Source organism: Diospyros lotus, chromosome 3 (assembly GCF_014633365.1).
Source record: "Diospyros lotus cultivar Yz01 chromosome 3, ASM1463336v1, whole genome shotgun sequence".
Taxonomy (NCBI): domain Eukaryota; kingdom Viridiplantae; phylum Streptophyta; class Magnoliopsida; order Ericales; family Ebenaceae; genus Diospyros; species Diospyros lotus.
Window position 1 is genome coordinate 20,841,754 of NC_068340.1, and position 19,956 is coordinate 20,861,709.

General features: G+C 35.2%; 2 protein-coding genes across 2 annotated transcripts; both read right to left on the reverse strand.

Annotated features, from left to right (window-relative positions):
- Window positions 1-4,826: 4,826 nt before the first annotated feature.
- LOC127798294 (uncharacterized) lies at window positions 4,827-6,912 on the reverse strand. Its single transcript, XM_052331761.1, has 2 exons — window positions 5,309-6,912; window positions 4,827-5,176 (listed from the first exon to the last, which is right to left on the reverse strand). The coding sequence occupies exon 1, from the start codon at window positions 6,807-6,809 to the stop codon at window positions 5,370-5,372; it is 1,440 nt and encodes a 479-aa protein (XP_052187721.1). The 5' UTR covers window positions 6,810-6,912; the 3' UTR covers window positions 4,827-5,176; window positions 5,309-5,369.
- Window positions 6,913-10,571: 3,659 nt separating this feature from the next.
- LOC127798494 (uncharacterized protein At4g29660) lies at window positions 10,572-19,072 on the reverse strand. Its single transcript, XM_052332092.1, has 3 exons — window positions 18,905-19,072; window positions 12,029-12,308; window positions 10,572-10,930 (listed from the first exon to the last, which is right to left on the reverse strand). The coding sequence occupies exons 2-3, from the start codon at window positions 12,209-12,211 to the stop codon at window positions 10,820-10,822; spliced, it is 294 nt and encodes a 97-aa protein (XP_052188052.1). The 5' UTR covers window positions 12,212-12,308; window positions 18,905-19,072; the 3' UTR covers window positions 10,572-10,819.
- Between the last annotated feature and the right edge of the window lie 884 nt (window positions 19,073-19,956).

Below are 19,956 nucleotides of genomic sequence, written 5' to 3' on the forward strand. Positions count from 1 at the left end.
TTCATGATGTTAGATAACTGCTAAATTGATTATAAGTTGTAAATTTCATGAAGTCTTGATCCATAGTGCCCAGGACTTTCCTACTCCGTGAATTCATTGAGTTACTTTCATTTTGTACTTATAATTTCATTTTGTATTGATTGAGTTAAGTTTCGAGCTAAGCCGAGCCAGCTCATAGTCATCATCGTGTCGACCTCGAGTTAAAAAAATCAGTTCATATCGAGATCGAGCTAGGCCTAGCTCAGCTCAGCTCAACTTATTATCTGCCCTAGTCTTAAGTTTAATTAGAGTTTAAGTGACCTAGTAATGGAGGGGTTGGAGTGCAATTTACCATTTTTTAAGTTTCTCATTTTTTAATTTTTCATGAAATTTGTAAAAATAAAATTTTTAATTTTTTGATAAAAAATTCCTCCATTAATTTAAAGTTAATGATGTTATATAATTATTATAATAATTATGAGAGTTTAAGTATATATTTGTTAAAAACTAACATTTATTGTATAATTGATACACAAGACAATATTTAGGAATTAGCATCAATGTATCATTTAGTTCTAGATTTCTTGAGATCAATTATAATTTAATTATGTAATTATTAGTTGAAGTCTAATTTAAGTAGGGGTGTGCAAACGGTCAAATCAAACCGAAATTCAATAACTAAAAAAATCGAACCACTATGCAAAACTAAACTAAACTTGTTGTTTTACTCTTTGATATTGTTTTGATGATGAAAAATATTTTTCAATATTACGCGTCCATTTCGTAATGATTCTTTATTTGGGGCAACTAAATCATTTTATTAAGCACCATAATGAAAATCATCCAATATCAAAAACACGTTTTCCATATCTTTGATGGCATTTGGAAAAATAAATTTTTATTGTCAAAAATATTTTATATTTGATATATCACATTTGATCATATAACATTTGAATATCAAATCCATTTTTTCAAAATTGAAGACCAAGCTATCGACCATTTTTTATAAACCGATCGAGCATTTGTGCTTGAGATGTTAATCGGCTTTCCAAGCCTGACGATTGGTCTGATGTTGGCTCTCAACTAGCTCTGGTCGACTACTACTACATCAAAATTAGTCAATCGTTTTCATCTCAATCAACCATTTTTCTTTTTCATGTCAATCGTTTCTTTGAACTTGACGACCATTTTCATCGAAGATGTCTTTAATGACTAGTTTTGCATATTATTAAATGTGATCAACAGCTCCATCAACAGCTAATAAATTCAACGGCTACTCATAGTCATTGTACTAGAGGGCTTACTTGAGATCAAGTAAGAGGTTTTAGTAATTATAAAAAATCCTTAGTGAAAAACTAAGCTAGTGGATTAGGTCGTTTGAGTTTAATCACTATAAATTGTCTGTGTTGTTTTCGCTTTCATCATTCATTTCCTCTATCTTGTTAAGCATTAGTTTATTATTATCATCTTATTGCACTAAAGTCTTATCATTAATTATTTATTTTTAGCTTAATTATTTTTTTAAAGACCCAATTCACCCTTCCCCCTCCCCCCCATCCCTCGCCTTCTTAGGTACGTGATACCATTATTTACACAACTTAACAATTGGTATCAACGCAGGTTGCTTTGTGTTTAAGATTTAATCACCTAAGGTAGATCCGCTCATGGCACATATCTTTGGATCATCACAAGCTGAAGGCCAAATCACCCCTCGACCTCTATATTTTTATGGATCAAACTATAGATATTGGAAAAGGAGAATTCTATGTTTTCTTATAGAAGATGCTAACATTTTCCAGGTCATAATGGAAGAAGTATCTTTGCCATTAGTTGAAACAATTAAAGATTGGACTGATGAGAAAAGAAGGGCGGTTGAGATGAAGGAGGATGAGACCATAAAAAAAATGTTAACCAGTTCAATGACAGTCACTTAGTCTTTGGATAAAGTCTACTCCAATGGTGAAAAAGGTAAGAAAAATACTAAGAAGCCTTCCATGGGTTTGGGACCCTAAGGTAACTACTATAACTGAAGTTAAAAACTTAAGAGTTGTTCTTTTCGTATTTCAATTTTTAATTTTTAATTTTTAATTTTAAATTTTGAATTTATTTTCAGTTTTGTATTTTAAGTATCTATTTTGAGATCGTTGAAAACGCATTATTTTTGTCTATAGTGTTTTTCACGTTTTGAAATTTTTGAGCGTGTTTGTGATGAAAACAACCAAAATTATTTTTTATTATTTTGAGTTTTCTTTATAATTTTTTTTTCTTGTTTTTGAAAATGTATTTTTAAAAATATGAAAATAAATAGGTTTTCACTATTTTAAGAAACTAAAAATTAAAAATGACTTGAAAATAGTAAAGAGAACAAAGCCTTAAAAAATTAAAAACAACTTGAAAATAGTAAAAAGAACAACACATTAGATATTCAATCTTTTGATAATTTGCTAGTCTCATCAATGACTCGTGAAATTATGATGAAAATAGATTTACTTTTAAAGTAGATCAAGATCAAGATAAAAATCTTGATAGTGACAATGAGGATATGGCCTTATTAGCTAAGAAATTCAATAAATTTTTCAAAAGAAGTAGATTTAATCAAAAGAAAATTTTCAAAAAAGATAGAGATAATAAAAAAGATTCCACTAATGAAATTCGATATTTTGAGTGCAAAAAATAAGGTTATATAAGAACCGAATGTCCTTTCTTGAAAAAAACTTCAAAGAAAGGGAAAAAGAAAGCACTTGTCAATGATAAAGATTTCTCAAGTGATGAAGCAAGTGACCATGAAATAGCGAACTTATGTCTCATGGCCAAAGAAGAGGATATGAGGTATCATCAAATCTTTCAAACTTGTGTATTTTGAAATTTACTCGAAAGGGACTATATGATGCATTCAATAATTTAGTAGAAGATTTTGAAAAAGCTAGTTTGAAGAACAATTTGTTTAAAAAGAAAATCAAGTCTCTTGAAGAAGAAGTAAACTCATGAAAAACTAGTTGAGGGTAAAAGAAAGTTAGAAATAATTTTAGAAAATCAAAGAAACTTTAGAGAAAAACAACCATTTCATTTCAAGAACAATAATAAGACCATTTTTGTTAAAGTATCACATAAAAAATATACTCTTAGAAGAACATATCCAAGAGGTAGTTTTTCAAGAAATAGAATTATATATAACTATTGTGAAAGACATGGACATACTATCAACAAATGTTTCATAAGAAACAATCCAACTAAATTTAAACAAATATGAGTACCAAATGTTGAATTGAATGCCAACAAAAATGGACCCAATAAAATATGGGTACCAAAGAGAGCAAATTGATTATGTTTTCGACATGTTGATATGGTGAGGAACAAGTGGTTTTTGGATAATGACAGGGATGAGCTCCTATTCAACTCCATCACCTACAAAAATGGAGGAAATGTTGTCTATAGAGACAACTCCAAAGGTAAAAATTGAGGAAGTTAAATTGTGATAGATGTTGAGGCATGTTGGAACCCCTAACCCTCTCCGCTGGTGAGGCCAGTTGAAAATTTTATACTTTCATATTTAATCTTCAACAAGTGTTATTCTAACTTTATTATACATATTTTTTTTTAATTATGTTTTTTATTGTATGGTGTATGGTAATATTTTTAGATAAATTATGCTCATAATTTATACATTTTGATACTTAACTACCTAATTAGCTAGTCTTATATGGTCATTCTTGTCTACTATTAACTTTCAAGGGATTTTAAAATCGAATAAAATATAAACTTTACCGTTGGTATAACTTTTCATCATAAGCATATGTTAGGTGATTTAACACTATTCGTATAACTTCATAATTTTTATAATATAAGCAATTTTTTTATCTCATAAGAAATATATATATATATTGGGTGGTTTGATAAACCATTTTTATATATGAGCAAATATCTATACTTGTCCACCAATGGTACTAGATATGAGAAGATCACATATTGTGAGAAAATCTAAAATAACTATTTCTTTATTATTTCCTTCTCTAAAATCATTCATTGCGTTGCCCACATGATCATACATGTCTGCTTCTATAATGATATAAAAGTTTTTCATACTTTTTAAAAGTCTCGTTCATAATTTTGCAAGTAAACATGTTGGTTGGTTGAATATTATCCTAAACTTACCATAATTCCATTCATAAATTGATCAAATCGAACGTTCATTATGCAGGAATTGAATCAAAAATAGGCTTCCCAACCCAGCACCATTGCAGCCCGCAGAAGAAGCAGAGGCGCTTCAGTGTCCAGATTCCAGAAGCAGCTGGCATTAGGCGGCTTCATTGTCCAAGCAAGCCTTTGCTGGTAATGGTATCATGACTAAGAATGGCAATGGGGAGGGTTTTGACCAAAGACCCCTCCCCATGTCCCCACCCCAGTGAGACTATCCCTATCCCTATACCCATCCGGCCCTCTCCCATATTTTGTTTAATTCCTCATCTCCATCCCCATTGGGTAATGGGTGCCCATTGGATACTAGTACTCAATAAATTTCACCCCCAAAATAAATAAATCATTTATTTTTCATAGTTTAAATGATTTCCTAAGAATTTTTTACACTACTTCTAGTTTCATTTGTTCATTACAAAAAAAATAAAAACAAAAATACTTCAAAACATATAAAATATTTCACCATCCTTACAAAACATCACAACCAGCAATCAAAAACAACATCACAACCAACAACATTTCTACTCCGACCAAAAAATTAGGACCGTGACTGGCGTTGATCCCAACAAGCCGCTTGTTCTAAGTTTTCATCACGTTACCAAAAATAATTGCTGTCATGTATTAACCAATATCCAATAACAGATCCAATAACAGAATTACTTTAAATCCAATCCTTTTAATTGGAACAAAAATTCAGTTAACCATAACACAAAGAAATACTGGAGATTTGACTCTTTTAAGTGTCAATGTATCCACATGAAATGTGTCTAAAAAGATGTTATACCCAAAACTGATGACATTGAATGAACTAAAATAGTTGCACAACTTTGCCAGGCCAAAATCTGGAAAATGTTAATATCAACAGTGTTGAGTCCATAAGAGATCCTCAAGTAACAAAAGCATGTCATGACGACTGCACGTGAATGATCACACATTCATGTAGTAAACATGTACACAAAAGTTACATTCAATTCAGATGCACTTGCATCTGCTGCCCGCGAACCTAATGGCAAGAAAATGGATGTAAATTAATTATTATTAGAAACATAATTCTGGCTGATCAAAGCCCACCTTCCTTGCAAAAGAAAATATTCAATGGCATTGTGATACCAATCAAATCATTGTACTCACTCACCTGAACAGACTTCCAAGTCTAACACCAACCCGCCGCCCTGCAAACAGTAACCGGGTGGATTTCAGTTTCTGGGCAGAAGAACAAACTCTGGAAACTTGGCGGTTCCATTGTTTGGGGCTCCTTGTATGTTGAGAATGGAGGTCACCAAATTGTATATCTCAACATTCTCAAAAGATGGCACCTTCCGGCCGCGAGCAAACTGAGGACCGTGGCCGATGAAGATGGTCCGCATGGAGAAGAAGGCGTTGTCGTACCCATGAGCTCCCCCGCATTCTTTCCTATTCGATCTCTTCTGCTCGATCTTATAACTTTCATCGACCAATCCTATTATCGGGGGAATTCTGTAATTGCCCGAGTAATGCAGCCGGTCAGGCAGCTCCTCCTTCAGATAAACCTTCAAATGCTCCCCATTTTTTACTTTCCCTGAACCCAATCCCTCGTTCATCTTTGCCACAACATCCGCCGGATCCAAGCCCGGTGGAGGCCTAATTGCTAGCAATGGAGTATAGGATTGAACCCAGTCGTGTGGAATTTCAATCCATGGGGCTAAATCATCAAGAAATATCAACTTTCCATCACAAGTACCCACCATTCCATGATCACCCACCATGATTATAGTAACATCTTCAAAAACCCCTCTTGTCTCTAACCCTAGAATCAACCTCCCAATCATGGCGTCAATTTCAGCCACTGCTTCTGTAATCTCAGGATCATCGGGCCCAACCTGGTGGCCCTGGTGATCAGGATCCTCGAAATAGAGGGTCATAAACACAGGAATTTCATCAATTGGCAGATCAAAATACTGCAAAATTGTATCAACACGATCTTCGAAAGGAACAGAGCCATTGTAAAACTGGCAAAAATCTTTAGGGCAAGTCCAGGAACCTTTGTGGACCTCAGAGCCAGGCCAGAAGTAGGTTGCGGCTTTCAAGCCGTGATTAGCCACGGTTTCCCACAGCGGCTCTCCGAGCCACCATTTTGGCTCATGGCTTCTCATCGTGAAAGCATCGCCGGTTTCCGGATCGACGAAATGATTGTTGATGATTCCGTGATAAGAAGGGTACAAACCAGTGACGATCGAGTAGTGGTTTGGGAAAGTTAGGGTTGGGAAGACCGGAATCAGGCCGTTGTCGGCCTCAGTGCCGTTTTTGATGAGGCGGTGGAGATTGGGGGTTAGGGTTTTGTGCTGGTAGCCGAATCGGAATCCGTCGGAGGAAATCAACAGGACGACTGGGTGAGGGAGTTTGGAGAGCGGGCGAGCGGAATCCGTGGTCCGAGTAGGGTGGTGAGGATGGGATGGCGGCGACGAGAAGAAGAGGAAGGCGAAGGCTACGGCGGCGCCGGCGGAGATGAGGAGAGAGACGAAGAGGAGGGCGGTGGCGGGCTTGGTGGGAGAGGGAGAGGGTGAAGAATGGGAGAGAAGAGCAGTGGTGGTTGAGGTGAGAGGACCGTCTTCTTCTTCTGCCTTTGGGACTACTGTTGATACAAAATCTGAATCCATGGTGGCATTGGATTGAAGACGCACAGAGTCAGAGAGATGAGTCTTCTTCTCCAACCCAAACGTTTTTGGTCAGTTCATCTCTCTTTCACTGAAATTTTCAGGGATAATATAATAATATTATCAAATCAAATGATCGACAGACAGACAGACAGACAGACAGTACTGCTGCTCGATGCTTCACGTGGAGTCTCATTATCCAAACCAAAAGTGATAAGATTTCATTAACTTCACTTTAATTAATCAATCAGATAAATATACTGAATCTATTTTAATTCATTCATTCATTATTTGCCTAATACCAAATCATTATTTAACCATAAAAAACTAACCAACCGAAGTTATAATTATAATTATAATTAATTAATTATAAATCTGATTAATAAATTGTTAAAATTATATTATTAAATAAAAAAAAGTATTTTTATAACTTACCCTGAGCCCAAATATTCATACTTGTAATAATATAAGCAAATATTCATACTTGTAATAATATTTTATTAAGTATTCTTGCAACAAACCCCAATTAATTCTCTCAAAATGTTATCTTTATTGCTCTTAATCCAATTTGGGTGCATATGCAATAGTAATATCTAGAGATTTTTTCTTAAGAATAAGTTTCTCTTTTTAACTTCTTCACATTTATTACTTCTGTTTTAAAGTCTCATTCATAATTTTTTTTTTTATCATTCCTCGTATACTTTTGTCTTAAAGGGACGTTTGGTATAAGAGAAGTTTTTAATTTCTTGAGAATGTTAGGTTGAAAATCTACATTCTCATATTTATTATAATTTTTTTAAAAAAAATCTAAAAAAATAATATTCTCATGATTTATTTTTAATCAACTTTCTCACAAAAAGATTTCCATTGAGGGTTGGGAATCTTGGATTCTCACAGACTAGGGAAAGTTTTCAATAAATAAGAAAACTAAAACACGCATTACCCTCTTATAATCCCATAACCCTTTCATGATTATCTTCGTCATAGCTTTCTTCTTATTGTGCTCCTTACTCGTTGCAACCCTCACAACAATTGAATGTTTTGTATATAAATTTTTTTAGAAATAATTAAAATAGATATTCATATAAACATATATATTATGTGTATATACATACACATATATACATAACATATAAAAAAATTACTTTTTTTTATTTCCTAAAAAGGTTGTGGTCTTAATATTTTATATCCTAAAAGAAATTTATCATTTTTAAGAAAAAAATCAAATAAAGGTGATTTTAAAAAAATAATATAAATTCTTGTGAATGTTACATTTAAACCAAATATAAGAATATAAGATTCTCATAAAAGAATACCCAACATTTTTTATAATGTTTAAAACTAACCAAACATAGAATTACATAAATTCTGAAAATTAAATATTCTCAAGAATATTTTTAAGAATCATGAATTCCAAAAATTTAAAAACTTCTCCTATACCAAATGTCTTCTAAGTGTCAAAGTTTATATTTTAACTCAATCAACATTAATTTATTTCATCTTTTAGAGATAAATAATATTAATTTCTTTTCTGTATCTTTATCATCATATCCACTGCCTTTTTGTAAAATTGTCTGTCAAAGTTCTAATATTTCGTGATTGAATCTTGAACCTTTGATCTTGGACTTTTTTTTTGGGTGGGTGGGCCCGTGGGGGTGTTGTGAAATACAGGATGCCAATGTTTGAGTCAAGGTGAAATTTTGTTAATGTGTGACTCTAAATTATTTAGGCGCTAAGTTTTATAAATAACAGTTCAGCCCCTTATTAAGTTTTGTATATTTACACATTGTTTCTTAGTTATTACTTCCTTGCATTTCATTCCCCTATATTTTGCTATATACACAACTCTTTTAAGGACGACAATTAGGAAAAACGAAGACTGTAAGGCGATTCTGATCTCGACTCACTGTAAATATAAATCACTATGGGTTTTGTGAGAGAGATTGAAAGGTAAGACTGCTACGTTGCTCGGGATTTTTTTTTTTGCATTATACTCTTTTGTGTTTGTCTTTATTTTGATTTCTGATTTGTGAGTGGTTGTGAGGATCTTATATGTGTATTGTGTATATCATTGATTCGATTTTTCTAGTTGATTAGAGGAATTCCTTTGCTATGAGTAGGATTCTTTCGAATCCAAACACGTACATCACCGTGTTCTGTGTGTGGATATTCTGGGTGTGTTCTTTCCATTTTATTTCTTTTTCTTTCATCTTGTATCGATATTGTTGCTGTTGGAACATTCCGTCTTGCTATTTTATTGGAATCAAACAAGTAGGGCCATAATGAGTACATCGTGAAATACAGGATGCCATTGAGAAGCTTCTGATATAAAAAGAATGAAGAAGAATTTTCGGCGTGATGGGGGGCTCTTGAACGTGGGAGTTGTCCGTTTGGAGGCTTTAACTGATGAAGCTGTCGTGTTACTAATTAAGAGGATATGAGAGTTCTCGTTTAACTTACTTTCTACAAATACTTATCATTGAATTTGAGAAACAACAGCATGTGTGTACTAATTTCGTAAGGAGGGTCGGTCAGGATCGATGATACTTAAAATCCATCTCTGTATTTGTCGTACTGTGATAATGGAATTGCTTGATGGTGTGCTGAAATAAAAAATATTTTCTACCTATCGGACATTTAGAGAACGAAATGGTAGATTTGGGGCACTTTCATGCACTCCAAGAGCTTTTAATAGAAATATCTTGAGTTCGTGACTTTTTGAGATGACTATTCTTGTGCAATCCACTATGTTCGTGCCTTCGATTTATACATAAAAGGAGATAAATCGTAAGTTGGACTTTTGACCCTTACATATAAGAGGAATCAAACTCACAGCCTACCAAACTAGTATATCACCCACCCTTTTATCATCCAATCTATGCCTGACACCCGTGGCTTCTTACTCCCTACAAAGAGCTTGGGTCTTTGTTATGGGTGCATCGTTTAACTTTGGTTCTTTGTGGACTCTGGCCGTGCAGGTTCGAATCCCGCCGCTCACGACAATGCTTACTGTAGCCACTTTGTTACTTTTTTTTTCCTTTCGATGGGGTTTTGCTGTGGATGGGATTTACACTCTGATGAGAGGCCATGCAGACACAAAGAACCACCAACATCCACCCGACTAAATCCTACTTCCTTCCTCACCCCTTTATTTCTCATCCCCTCTCTCCTTATTTCTGCAACATTTTCCCAATCACCTTTCTCAACATACAAGTTTGAGACTAGGACATAAGTACCTTTTCCCAAATAATTCTTCTTTCAATTGCCTACTGGATCATGAAAATTTTGTTGTACCAAAGGTTTGAGGCGTGACCCAGATATCTCACTGGAAAACAATGCTCAAGATTACCAAGGTTGTTTCTTTTTTTTTGCTGTCTTAATTTTACTCTGCAAAAGAGTTTCTTCCAACTAAGAAATGGAAAAGGACCTTTGTAAAGATAGGGAGTCCCCATCCCCACGTTAAGAAAGATTGTTACTACTAAATACCTTGTTTGTAACTGCATATTTTGATGGTTCACAACCCTGTTAGTCATTGGAATCTACCAAATTTCCTGGGTAACAAAGTAATGGGGCTTTCTCTATCATTTTCTTCGAATCTTTGGTATTTTCCTTTTAAGTCTTATCCTTTGGCTTGGGGTATTAATTTGAATTTATTAGTTTACAAGAAAAGAATGAAAATAAAAGAAAAAACAACTTTCATTCATTTTTCTTTTTCACCTCTTTCATTGTCTTTGCTAACAGATGAAGGAAAGGAGGAAAGCAATAGAGCAAGAATAAAAGTACCTCTCAGATTATTAGTATTATTATTTATTACCATCTCAGTATCAACATACAGAATGCCATCAGAATCACACAAATACTAGAGCGCTTCCTCAATGCATATGAAACACAAATCCCTGTTGTGAAATATGCAGTAATAGTAGCACCAGGATTCAGCTAGCTATCGACAAGCACATATTTGCATGCTTCAATCGGTAAGATTATATGAAGAAAATAACATAGATGACTGTATTTCACTGTGTGGGAGGAAGAGTATCCCCTCTCATTACCTTCCAAGGACCAGAATAGAACTTTGGCTTCATTAGAGGGACTGCTTGGCCAGGGTGTTCTTCCCAGTATTTCTCCTGTTCATTTTTTCAAAGATATAATTTACAAGTTAGAGCATATACTATTTCTGCAAGTGAATAATTTTCTGTGCACCATAGATCAAGACACAACATGCTGAGACAGACTAGACACCTATGAATCTTGGCAAAATCCAGTTCACTAGTGTTCCAATAATATGACCTGTGGATGACAATAAATGGGACGTGATAAGGCAACGGAAGTAACAGTAATATCTCAATGCAAAGCAGATTTATAAGGGATTTTATACAAATTAGTAGGATAAGGTCCCCATAAAGGTGAAGTGTGCAATTTAAACAAATTTGCAGCAGCTGACAGCATAAGTGCCTCAGAGATATTACAAAGTGCATTTGCATCCAACAATGCACAGATTGTGCATTCTTCCAGCCCATCCCTCCTAAATCATAAATAATTCATGCCTCACACGAGTGGAGCAATTCTCTCCGCTCCTCAAGTCAAATTGACTTGGTAGCTCCCATTTGAGCTGCTGGTGTAACTGAGTCAAAGACACAGAAAGTCATTTGTGCAGGCAAGGTTGAGGTCCGTAGTTGTGGAAGACTCCTGCACTAGGCAGCCCCCGCCCTAAAAATCAAATCAACTTATTTACGACTTGCCTCGCCAATCACGACATACTTCTTTGCACAACTCTAATTACCTCCAACAAGGCCCAATAAAAGAACATAAAACCAGGACAGGTACAGTGAAATACAGGACCCATTGCAAACTCAGGAATCTTAGGTTCAGTCCTTGCTAGTAGCAGAAACCACAGCTCAGCATTTGGGTTTGGTCCAATGTGGCTTTTCCTAATAGAGGTCCAACATCATTAAAAACGGAAAGACTGAAAGACACAAAATGTGAGAAACTCACGTATTTAAAATGCCCCTGTAAAAAGTCCTTGTTGCTTTAGGAATGGAGGAGTTTTGAGAACCCAGAGTTGAGTTTAAGGATTGGTTTATAAAGATGGGCAATAACTTCTGCTATAATTTACCATATATCAAAAGCCAAAACAGATATACAAGGCATGTACTAAATGTCTGAATGTCACAATCATCATATTTGATTCAACTGAATGTCATAAGATAACAATTAAATAGTACCTTATAAAGTTGCTCTGTGACGGCAGCTCCAATTACCCCGGTATAAAAAGCAACAATATAGATTGTCACGAGAGGGGTGAAAGATTTGGGCCGCCTGTATGGCTCAACCATGTCCCAGAGAATTGTCTTCTCCCACTTCGAGTACACATAATCTGCATATTTCCGCCACAAATAACTTGCCATTTTCCCCTGGGCTGCACAAGGGAACCTTACAGCTTATACACCATGGAGGTTAGAGTGGAAAATGTGAAGAATGGAAACAGGTTTATGCATCTCCGCCCTGCAACAAATAATAACAGTAATAATAAATAACTGAAACACAATCAAAAAGAAAGAACAAAAGAAAAAGAAACAAGTTTACTGTTGTAGAATCCACCATTTAACAGTCTCCCACTAACACAATTTATAGGATAGAGACCAATTAGCTGGTAAGGTTTGGACATCTACTAATTAATCAGTTCTAGGCTTCTAGTTAAGTGGATTAAATAAAAGAGGCAATCAATTTAAAAAAAAAAGATCAAGCATTTAGAAACTGTTGGTTATATTAAGATAAAAGAAATGACATTATTACTAGTCTAACTAAGAATGTCCATAACTCTCAGGGAAACAATCTGCAGCTTATTGTTAAGTTTCATTCCACTGAGGACAAAACCATTCATTTTGTCAACTAGTGAATCCTGTCCAAGGAAAAAAAACTAAATAGCAAATCCTGGTAAAAATGTTAACAGCTCTTGTTTCTCTTCCATTTCACTTGGGGAAGGAGTGGGGGGCAGTTTGCACTGGACAAGATATTATTGTGCATGATATAGCTTCTCATACAATGACTTGCTACATCTGTAGCATTCAAGGCATCAAGAACCAATTTCTAGGCTATCGAAATGGAAAAAGTGCACTACCTAAAATAAAATAAATAAGAATGACTTATTCGATCATTCTAAAAGAAGTTGTATTTTCACAACTTTTGGGAATTTTATTTCGTCTTCCATTACCTACTCATCTTATCATTTTTCTCCAAGCATAAGAGCTTATGTCACACGACTTTCCTTAATTTCTTGTGTAATATCCCGAAAATTAAGAAATAAATAATGATTAATAATTTAGTATTTGAAGTCATTACGAAATATTTGAGAAATTAAGAGAAAATGTTTAATTTTGTTATTTTGAGAAAATGGGTAAATAAGGTAATTAATAATTCTTGTATTTATGGAGACTATTTGAGGTTAAAGAAAATATTAAATTATTTAGAAATTTAAGGAAAAATAATGGTTTATGTTGTTTTGAGGAAATAGAAAATTAAATTAATTAGAAGTATTTATGAAAATAATAATAATAATAATGATAATGATAAAGTTAAATTAAATTGAATTAATTGAATTAATTAATATATTTATAAGTGATCACTAGCTGTGCGCGTGCGCTTGGAGAGCAAGTCATGCACAGTGACCATTTGTTTTAGATTGAAACAGAGGTGAGAGAGAGGGAGAGGCTGAGAGGGATATAATATATATATATATATATGTGTGTATGCATGTGCGTGGCCTTCTGTTGGCCATTTATTTTTGTGGCTTAAAAGCCACTTGGATTGAGTATAAAAGGGCCAATTTTGGCCTTCTTTAAGCCAGCGAGTGAAGGAGAGAAATGAAAAGAAAAAAAGAAAAATGGAAGAGGCGCACAGCAGTGAGGAAACGAGGAAATTTGAAAATCTTTGAAATTAATTCGCGATTAAAGTGTACTGAGTGGGTAAAATTAGTATAAATATCTTATGTCTAAATTATAAATTTTTCACGGTTAGATTATATGATTTATGCGGTTAGAATTAATTAATTTAAGTCCCGATTGTATTATTTGATAGGAAATGTTTTACTTTACATCGAGAGCACAAGAGAGGTTGAAATCAACCGTTTTCAGGCAAGCTACTAACCCTCTCCTCGTGATCTTTATTTCCCGTGATAGTCTCCACAATTTCTTGTATTTTAAACCTTCCCTCACCTTGATTCGATTCCACGCATTAATAATAATACTCCGCGTGGCAATCACCCTATGATTTATATGTTATTAATGAGGTTATTTCCGATGGAATAAGTTAAGCAAAGTTATCTTAGTATCTTTCTTTTTGATCGTTTCGGAGCTTCGTATCGCTCCATTTTCCTTGAGAATGATGCCGAACCCATTGGGGTTAGGTTCTTAGAGAAATTGGTTATGGTTAGAATTAGGAGAATGTGTTAAAGAGTCTATTATGTATGTTGAGATGGTTTTATGTGAATGAAAAGTAATGAGAATGGTATTGCGATGTTAAGTGGTTATGTACATGAAGAGTTATGAGTTATGGAGAAATGTTATGTAAAGTTAAGCTGGGAAGATATAAAGTCAATAGTGTCAGTAAGTGTGTCTAAGGGTATGGGTACAAAGCCACTGACTGTTGACCGTGGATCGTGACAGTTGATGACTGGATGTATGGGCGCCAATCATCGGTTGTTACGATAAGCGTTAGATGGCCAAAAGAGCTGGTACTCCAGATTCCCGCCTTGGTTTGTGCATTTCATGATGTGTGTGCTACAAAGGGCTGGGTTACATTCACGTGGGGACATGCTTTGTGTGTGATGGGATGTATGAGCATTTGCATGACCCGGTTGGTCTAAGAGCCAATTTGGGTATCCTAGGTGAGCATATGCATTTAGAGCATGCTGCATGTGTGTATTCCTATGTGAGGCGTAGCAGGGCCTGATGCTTGGTTTATGGGGCTTTGACATCACGCTTATGCTACAACGGCCATTGCATTTCTTATGTGTTGCATTGCATGATTTTATTATTACTGTTATTCTGGACAGGAGTACCATGCCAGGTGTCGGGAGTATTGACTCGATAAGACCTTGGGGTGAGACCCATGGCGACATAAAGACCTTGCGGTGAGACCCACGGCGACAGTAAGACCTTGGGGTGAGACCCACGGCAACAGATTATGATGTGAGCGACAGGAATGAGCATGTAAGGGAAATGGAATGGTAGCCTATAAAAGGCTGCCAACAGGTATGTATGCGGGACTCGAGTGCCAATGTGTGACTTATGTGGGCCCCTGGTTCCTTATGTACAGTTAACTTTATGTTATGCATGTAGAAGTAAGGTACATGTGGATCATGGCATGGTGTGGTTGTATTGACATGAGTTGCATGGGGTGTCATGGGAAGAGTCATATCCTAAACCTGTAACCTTTCTTTCATGAGCTTGCTGAGTCTCGCGACTCATGTTGTTTTACATCATTCTAGGTACGTTCCGCGGGGTTTGGGTCCAGGCCGTCGATTCATGGTAGCAAGTGCAGAGCTCTCCCAAAACTAGATCCTGGGTGTCATCGTGTCTTTGATAAGGTTAATGTTTATGTTTTCGGAGTTTGTCGTATGTTATGTAAGCCCAGGTGGGCCAAAGTGATGAATGGTTTGTAAGGATCATGATGAGATGTTATAATAAAGAAAAATTATGATTTCTAAAATGATTATGTGTGTGTTGTAGGTGCGTCATTGTTCGATATCATTTTAATAATGACCCTCTCACGAATCCTCTCTGTGCGCGAGGAGACTTCGGGAGGCGGGCCGTTACATCTTGACTCTCTTAGATGATTTGAAGAAAGGAAGTCTTTGTGCTTTCACAATCAACTTAACAAGTAAAGAACTTGAAGGCTTTACCCTGAAAAGCACTCATAATTGGAAAAGCTACACTTGCCTCTTCTTACACTATTCATATGTAACTTCTCATAGCATATATCCATATTTCATGACATCCTTGTATAAATTTCAAACATAAAAAACAATGAAATTTGGGAGGGCTTTTTGTAGAGAAAAAAAAAAATACTTCTCCTTTCTTCATTAAATCCAATATACACGAGCAAGGTCCTCTTATAGAGGATAGGAACGACCCAAAAAAAAACTATACAAATTTAGAAACAATAGACTCTATAAACATTCCATCTACAAACACCACCAAAAAAACATATATACATTTTTAAGAAAGCTATAGTATTAAGAAAGTTTCCTAAGTTTAACTTGGGAAACTTCTTAATCTATCAAGGCAGTGGCCTCCTTGATTGATCTGCTACTCCTTGATTAGCCTGTCGTCAACCGGATTGATATGGTAAGCTACTGTCATGCACATCCACACATAGATCCCCATATATTCCCAGTAGTTCCTTGTGTCCACCAGCCGCTTCATCTATGAAGACAGCATTGACTCCAAACTTGTTCCTCTCCCTTTCTCTTTGGATGCCTAGGTGCTTTATCAGCTAAGATGCTGTTAGCTCTAAAATTCCTTTCCCTCCCTCCCTCTGTGAAACGCTCAAATCTTTTCCTTCAGATATGTCTATGGATAATCAATTTTTCTGGAGCCCCTAAGAGATTTGAATTGACAAAGTTGGCCCCTTCCTCAGATATCTCTACATATCCCTCTCAGTCTTCTTCTTTGTGGCTAAAATATTATGTCAACGTGATGGATGACCATGAGCACACAAGCAAGTTTCTGATTGCAATAGAGATTTAGGAGAAACTAAGAAAAATCACAAAAGAATAAAACAATCTCAAACTAAGCATTCATGGACAAGCACAGAAAGGAAAAAACAGAATTTTTATAGTAAACCATGACTTGATGAGTATGAGAACACATTACAGATTATAACAGGAAGAAAGATGATACAGGGGGAAAGATTATGAGGACAGTGATGCAGCGGAACATTGTGTCACAACCCTAGGGTTTCCTAGGGTTTAGAATGGGATTTTGGAGGAATTGAAGAAGAAGAACAGAATGGGGAAGAAAACAGAACAGAAAGAGGGAGAAGTTGAGAAGAGAGGGGAATGGTTTGGACAAAAAGAGAGAGAGATAAGAGTGGGAGGGACAACAGAATGGTTTCATTCAATTCATCAATAGCCCCTATTCTCCATTCAACAGCCTATTCATAGGTTGTTTACAACCATGCAGTTATTACCAAACTAATCAAAGTAACAATCTAAAAAACTCAAGCCTCTACAAAAAACTAACAAACTCCAGTACAATTACAACTACTGCCCTATAACTGAAGAACATTTAGGAACACCTATAAAGGGGTTAGCTGTAAGAAGATGGGCATCCAAGAAATGAAAGATGGAATCTGTTCCCTCAACTTCTCTGATCTCTCTCTCTGTCTGTTCTTTCTGTAATTCTCCCCCAATTCTTGCTGTACTTCCTCCTCTTTCAGTCTAATTCCACCTCAATTTCTTCAAAATTTCCTATTCAAACCCTAAGCAAACCCTAGGATCGTGTCACATTGCAGCCCACAGAAGAAGCAGAGGAGCTTCAGTGTCCAGACTCCAGAAGCAGCTGGAATTAGGCTGCTTCATTGTCCAAACAAGCCTTTGTTGGTAATGGTATCATGACTAAGAATGGCAATGGGGAGGGTTTTGACCAAAGACCCCTCCCCATGTCTCCACCCCAGTGTGACAATCCCTATCCCTATCCCCATCCCTGTGGCATATTTCGTTTAATTCCTCATCTCCATCCCCATTGGATACTAGTACTCAATAAATTTCACAACAAAAAAATAAATAAATCATTTATTTTTCATAGTTTAAATGATTTCCTAACAATTTTTTACATTACTTTTAGCTTCATTTGTTCATTACAAGAAAAATAAAAACAATCAAAACATATAAAATATTTCACCATCTTACAAAACATCACAACCAGCAATCAAAATCAAAAATCACAACCAGCAATCAAAAACAACAATCACAACCAGCAACATTTCTATTCCGACCAAAAAATTAATCAAATAAATATACTTAATATATTTCAATTAATTCATTATTCGCCTAATACCAAATCATTATTTAACCATAAAAACAAACCAATACCTTAAACCATAAAAACTAACCAACCGAAGTTATAATTATAATTATAATTAATTGAAATGTGAAATTTTTATTAATAAATTGTTAAAATTATAATAAATCAAAAAAATTTATAATTTACCCTAAACCCAAACTCCAATTCGTGAGATAACACAATGACAAATACTGAACCTATATCACCTATAAATTATAAAAATTGTCAACTAAAAGATTTCATTGGAAAAAAAAAAAAAAAGAGCCAGCAGGCGAGAATGAACCGACTGCTTAATATTTTAATATATAATTTATTTACTTACATGTCTCTCTCCTCATTTAAGAAATAAACTAATTTTTAACAAAAAAAAATAAGAAGAAAAACCTTGTAAAAAACTAAAAATTGTTTGTGTAACTAAACAAGAGGTCAGGGTTTCTAATATTATGACTAAACAAATTTCTAAAAGCATTCTCAATCCCCCACATAGATAAATTATAAAAATAAAATAAAAAAAGAAACCAAAAATAAAACAAAATTGCTATCACTGCATAGCCCAAATCATTCAGAGATCTACAGAGTCTGTTCTCTTCACTTCTTTGCCTTTTGGAAATCTTTCCCATGGAGGCAGTAACTTTAGTAGTCGAAACTATTTTGCATATTTAGGCAGCAATTGTTGCAGGTAGGGTGGCAATCGAGCCGAGCTCGGCTTGGCAAACCTGAGCTCAGGCTCGAGCTCGGTTTAACATAGTCCAAGCTCGAGCTCGGCTGGAGCTTAGCTCGGGCTCGACTCGTCAATTCCGTTGACGAGCCAAGCTCGGGCTCACCACCATGCCCGAGCTCGGGATCGAGTTCGAAGGAACAGAAGATTTCACAGTAAGACTTTTCAGCTTTCTTAGGGTTTCTTAGGAACAAAACAGGATCAAATTCTGTGTTGAATCAAACACACACTGTCCAAAAGGTTGAGGAACACTTGCACAAATGACGAGCAGTTGATTATACATAATAAATTGAAGATTAATGGAAGAGAGGTGTTACCAATGTGCAGAGTTGACGGATTGAAAAAGAAGACGAAGAAACCTCTCTCTCTCTGCGCGACGGCGACGCAGCGGCCAGTCGGCGAGGCAGCGGGGATAACTGCTTTCGGCTGAGAGACCGACGGCGCTTCACTGGAAAGCACAGACGGCAGAATGGAGGAGGAACCTTAGGTTTCCTTCCTTATATATGTCTGGGCCTTGGCCTACCCACTGGTTCACAACACAACTGGGTCAAATTGGCCCCTAAATTTTGGGCAATGTGATTTGTTAATAATGTAAATTAATAACGGCAATTGAAAAGTTTTATAATTAAATATATTATAATATAAATTTTATTTTATTTTGATGATCATACAAATAAATCTTTTTAATTGTGAAACTATTTAATAACAAAGAAAAACTTTATAAACAAATATAGAATTGTTATTAAATTAATAGAGGGTGTATTGGAAATAATTTAATTTATTCTTAATATATGAAGGTAGGATAGTAAAATTTAATTTGTATATGTTAAATAATATATATCAAATATATTATATATATTATTATATCTAATTTCAAATTTTTTATTAGATTTGTTCACGAATCTCTAATCGAGCTAGTTCACGAGTTGAGTTTTATTAAGTTCAAACTCGATTCATTTACAAATCGAGTTTTAAAGTTAGATTCAAGCTTAATTTATTTATTTTAACGAACAAACTCGAGCGATATTTTATTAAATTGAGACTCAGCTAATTTGCAAACCCAGAAATATCACTTTCAAGATTTGAAGGCATAACCGTCTGCAGTTGTTGATATGAGCATTCCAGGGATCTATGAATGCCAGTGCAATTCTTTCATATCATTTTGGCGCTGTTAAAAAACACTCCCAAATATTATTTGTGTTTTAACATTACAGGACTCCCTACCTAATTGTATAAAAGTAACAACTTCTTCTTCCAAAAGTATGTAAACCTGATGAACAAAGGGCAGTGGTGGTGGCTAATCTGCAGGGGCAGTTACTCTTTGCTCTGTTCTGCTCCAATTAACAAGAAAAAATGATTTGAGTAATGC

Coding starts and splice junctions, on each gene's coding strand:
- LOC127798494 (XM_052332092.1), bottom strand. CDS start 12,211: ATGGCAAGTTATTTGTGGCGGAAATATGCAGATTATGTGTACTCGAAG. Junction 10,931..12,028: donor TCACAGAGCAACTTTATAAG/GTACTATTTAAT, acceptor AAAAATGAACAG/GAGAAATACTGGGAAGAACA.
- LOC127798294 (XM_052331761.1), bottom strand. CDS start 6,809: ATGGATTCAGATTTTGTATCAACAGTAGTCCCAAAGGCAGAAGAAGAA.